Source organism: Ananas comosus, linkage group 3 (assembly GCF_001540865.1).
Source record: "Ananas comosus cultivar F153 linkage group 3, ASM154086v1, whole genome shotgun sequence".
In the NCBI taxonomy this organism is placed as follows: domain Eukaryota; kingdom Viridiplantae; phylum Streptophyta; class Magnoliopsida; order Poales; family Bromeliaceae; genus Ananas; species Ananas comosus.
In genome coordinates, this window is record NC_033623.1 from 13061278 (window position 1) to 13066099 (window position 4822).

Genomic DNA, 4822 nt, shown 5'->3' on the forward strand with positions numbered 1-4822 from the left:
CTGTCTGAAGTGAATAGTGTATGCTACTATTGGGGTGTTGACTATAAGTAAAAGCTTCTAGTCTTCTTCTTCTTCACAGCCACCACCATCCCCACAACACCACACGTTCATGGTGGTAGTGAGAGAAATCCTCACTTTCTCTCTCTAAATAACTCTCTTATCTCTCTAGATCTTTCGCCCAAATTCACTACGTTGGCGGAGAACGAGCTTGCGAACGCGTTGGGAGTGACGGATCGAGCTTTCGTGCGCCCATTGGAGCTGCGTGCTTTCGTCTCGGCGTTCACATTTTGGTAAACTTTTGGGATTTGGCTTAATCCTTAACCTTAAGTGTTCTAGTAGCCTCTAATGAGCATTCTTAGCATGTTGCTCCATTTAATTTGGATTATTTGGAGGTAATTGCATGTTAGGGCTCAAAAATAGAATTTTGCAATATGTGAGGGTTCGATCTAAATTGATCATGTATAAACTTAATTGATAGGTATTCTGACGCGTTGGCGAAGTCGGTTTGGCGATACGACGAGACTACGCGAAGATATCGGAGAAAAGGTATGTTTTGGTACAAATTGCCGCAGCTCGCGGCGAAAGCTTCCAAAAATCACGAAATCGAAACCCTAGCCTCTGGTAGCATTAAAAGGTGGGGGGTGTCCATCCCGAAGCAACTGGGCTTCCTTCTATATCCGAGTTAGATTTTTGGTCATATTGCACATATTGTTCTTATGCATTATAGGATGTATGTATAGTTGCATTTCTATTTCCTTGCATGCATGTCTAGTTGTGTAGCATTATGGACTTGACACTTAAATCTAGAATGCATGAGGATTAGGGTTTGTGACATGAGATCCTATAGTGATAAGAAAACGGTGAACTCGGACTTGATGATGAAAACTAGTGACATGCGAACTAGTGTATAGAAAATACTATGACTTGGACGAGTGGCATGTAAACAATGTTAACAACATGACGAGTGGCATTGGAACTTAGTGTAATAGAAACACTTGTGGCATTGAGCATAGGGAATAGGTGAGTTTCCCTAATCGTGGCATATTGCATGAGAATTAGTGTAATTGAGACACTATGGCATCAAACATAGGGATAGTTCAATTCCCTAGTGTGAGTTGATTAGTGTGGTTGAGACACTTGACATGGACCTAGGGATAGGTGGATTTTCGAGTGTTTGTTAACCTAGTTGACAGGGTATCCTCAGTTGGCGAGGATTGGATCATACTCACAAGTCTGTTTTGAGCTTGTGGTGGTCGCTCCACACAAGCAGTGCACTCCGGAGTTGTCACACGAGCTGGGTAGCTCACGAGCGGGGTAGCTCACCGGGTGGGATACGAGCGGGGTAGCTCCTCACCCATTGGACTGGGAAGTGAGTTGGGGCGAATGGCGGGGTAGCCCTTCCCCTATGAGGATTGAGCGGGGTAGCTCATTACTTATGAGAATTGAGCGGGGTAGCTCATTACCTATGAGATTAGAGCGGGGTAGCTCTTCACCTATGGCTTTGAGATGTAAGACGGGCGAGATAAGAGCGGGGTAGCTCCTCACCCGTGAGATTTGAGATATCAGTCGGGGCGAAAGGCAGGGTAGCTCTTCACCTCTTCACCTACTAGACTTGTAGTGTGAGTACCTATGAGATTTGAGATCTTAGGCGGGGTAGCCTAGTGGATGGGGTAATGACATGAATAGCATAAGTGGATTTCTATTCATCCCATGGTTAAACATAGTATATGATAGTGGATTGCATAACTATGTTGTATTCGTATTCATTACATTGTTGAAGCATACTAGCATGATAGTAGGCTTGTTGCTAGATGATATTCCATGCATTGCTTGCATTTGATGGCATAGTATAGTATAGACGCAGTTTCATTTCTATATATATCTATCTATCTATCTGTGCCAGCTTAGACCTAGTGGGAAGATCGGCGGAGTCGGCGGCCGAACCCACTGGGAACTATATTTATATAGTTCTCACCCCACTTTGTTGCAGGGCCGTGTGCGAGCGTTTCGGGGGAGGATCGCGGTAATGGCGTAGCACCCTAGCTAGCTAGTAGAGTTTCCTATTTGCACTAGAGCACCCTCGTGTATATGTTTATAGACATAATATATTTTGGATAGCTAGCATTATGGTTGTGAGAGGATCATGTATTCATTTTGGGAGATGAAAATGTAAATCAAATCAATGTTGAATGTGATGTAATAGTTAGATGTATCTCTCTTTATTTCACTTGTATGTTACTTGTGATTCTTGCTCTTGTTGGTATAGCACTTGTGGTGCTTGTTGAATCATGTATGTTAATTGAGTTTATTTTGGGCAACTCTTGTACATGATCTTGTTGTTGAGCCTTGGGTGGACAGGGGAGGTGCTGTCCATCCGGCATCTGTTCGACGCGCCCGAACCGAACCAAATGGGTAGCGGTCTCAGGGCGTGACAGTTATTCTATCTCTACTTTGGCCTGCAATTACCTGTATAATGAAATAATCAGCAATTGGAATAGTTTGAAGTTTCTATTGCAGCAAAAAGTTAAAAAATACAATTTTGAAACCAAAAAAAGAAAGCTCTGCTTTAGAGTTTAATGATTCTACTTCGAAAGTAATTATTAGAGAAAAGTTTAGTGTGGTATGTGCATGAATACATATTTCATATTCATATATGCATGCAATATGCGTGCGTGTCTATAATATCTCTCACACTCTTACCTTTTGTTATACGCTTCTCATAGCTCAAAAACAATATACAAACACATTTAAATTCTGCTACTGAAGGATAGTGTAGAAAGAAACTGATCCATTCGTTGAAGTATCAACTGGAATTCATTAGAAGTACACTTGAGCATCGTACGATAGACGGATTTCTAATGCGTGATGGATACAACTATCAATGAAAAACTACAATAAATATTAGATCCATTCTTTGGTACTTTGACCAGATAACTCACTCTTCAAACACTATACCAAGTATTTTGATATTCTGGAACCCTAGATTTTCCTGGAAGAGTCTCTGTTGAGTTAGATTGCATGGTGAGACAATGCTCTCTAATCTCAGTATGATACCTGAAAACAGAACAAACCAAATTATATGGATATCCTTGTATCTTCTTTCAAGATAAATTAGGATTGTTTATCTAATTAATCATCTCAAAAACCATCCTAATCCACAACAAGCAACATAACTCGCAAGCAAGCGTGATCCATTACATAAGATTGTCTAACTAATTCTAGTCTCTACTACAGGTCGTGAATGTCTCATCATAATGTATTAATTAATTAAGCATCAAAAAGAGAGTCCTATGGTGCCTTCCTAACTCAGATAAGTAGTTTCAACCAAAGCTTTATTTTCACCATTTGCAGTTGCTTATTGAATAAAATGTTATAATGCTAGTTTCGAAGGATCAAAAACAGAACTGCAGTAGATACACTGGGCACTTGCTGCAGCCTGTTGATGCCAATTGATAATTTCAAGATTACAAAGTAGCAATTCCTAATTGTGAACTCTTAAATGGTAATGGAATCCTTGATGTACCATTCAAATATAAGAACAATATTTATTTAATATAGTTACCTTGCTAAAATATCTCAGAAATTTCATTCTGTATTGCATGTTCGGCAATAAATTGAAATACATTACAAATTGCGAGATGAAAAACAATATAAGAAAATATAGCAACTAAGCAAGAAATATCAGGTTTCTTTAATAGTTCAATATGTGCCGTTAGTTTCATGTTTCTTTTCTGCAATATCGTCATATGTCAATACAGTGTAGTGCAAAGGATCATCATTGGACAGTGACCTATATCGCAGACCCATCATTCTTTGAAGTAAAGATCGTAAATGTTTGTTGATAGAGTGCATTTGTATTTGCCATATATAAATCACATTTGCTGTGTAGAAATATTTTGTTTTCTTAATAGAAGTTCATATTAGGTAGGACAAGGATGCATCACATAAATTGGATAGTTTCTTAGAAAGGATCTAAAAATGGATCAAATTGAAACTTTTCATCTTCTGTTCAACAAAAACCATAGTGCACATATGAATTGCAACTCTGACTAAGTTAAGGGTTATCTTGAGAGAAAGAAGACAAAAAATTGACCCGAAGTAGTTTAATTGGAAAGATACAATTCCCTTTTTGTTTGTTGAGAGCTTTGTTCCGGATTTGAGCTGAATGATTGGAAGAACAATTTTAATCCGTTATAAACAGTTAGGCCTTAGAATTTGTGGTTGCAGTTTTAAATGTGGTTTTCTTTTATGAATGCTGACATGATAGTGACGAACATGATTGGTTGGTTTTTTAATAGTGTGAACTTAAAAAGAATGCTTTGATACTGGAGTTGATCATATTATATATACAATACTTCGTTGGACAAAATGGATGATCAAGGCATCTTTAATGCTAAAGTCAACAAAAGGCGCATTTCATACTCCTTTCCACCACTAAGGTCGAATTTGACGCAGGGCATTTTTACTTCAGTTGATTTTCTATTCATTTCATTATTTAACACGATGCAACTTACGAACCTGCGATTGACAAGAACAAGTAATAAAGATTAAGTGAACTACAGATCTTCTCACCATGAACTAATATATATGAATGTTTTGAGTGACTATTTCGGCGTGCAAATAGATATTAGAATTTAACATTTAACATAAACTAAGATAATAAAAGAAATGCATATTTATGTCTACAAGAGCCATTCATACCTACCACTGTTAAAATTGCAGATTATGCTTTCCTATTAGCTACAGGGAAATCATAGGTATCCTCCAAATGGAAGTTTCATAGATCTACTCACAATTCGTTCGCAGGAATGTCGAACACCGT

General features: G+C 38.3%; 1 protein-coding gene across 1 annotated transcript in view; it reads left to right on the forward strand.

Annotated features, from left to right (window-relative positions):
• The window catches only part of LOC109707839, a 12349-nt gene extending 10137 nt beyond the window's left edge, over positions 1–2212 (forward strand). The window contains exons 2-4 of the mRNA XM_020229366.1: positions 62–290; positions 479–634; positions 1991–2212. Of these exons, the coding sequence (XP_020084955.1) occupies positions 62–290; positions 479–634; positions 1991–2027 (422 nt within the window). The 3' untranslated portion in view covers positions 2028–2212. The remainder of the gene's footprint in view (positions 1–61; positions 291–478; positions 635–1990) is intronic.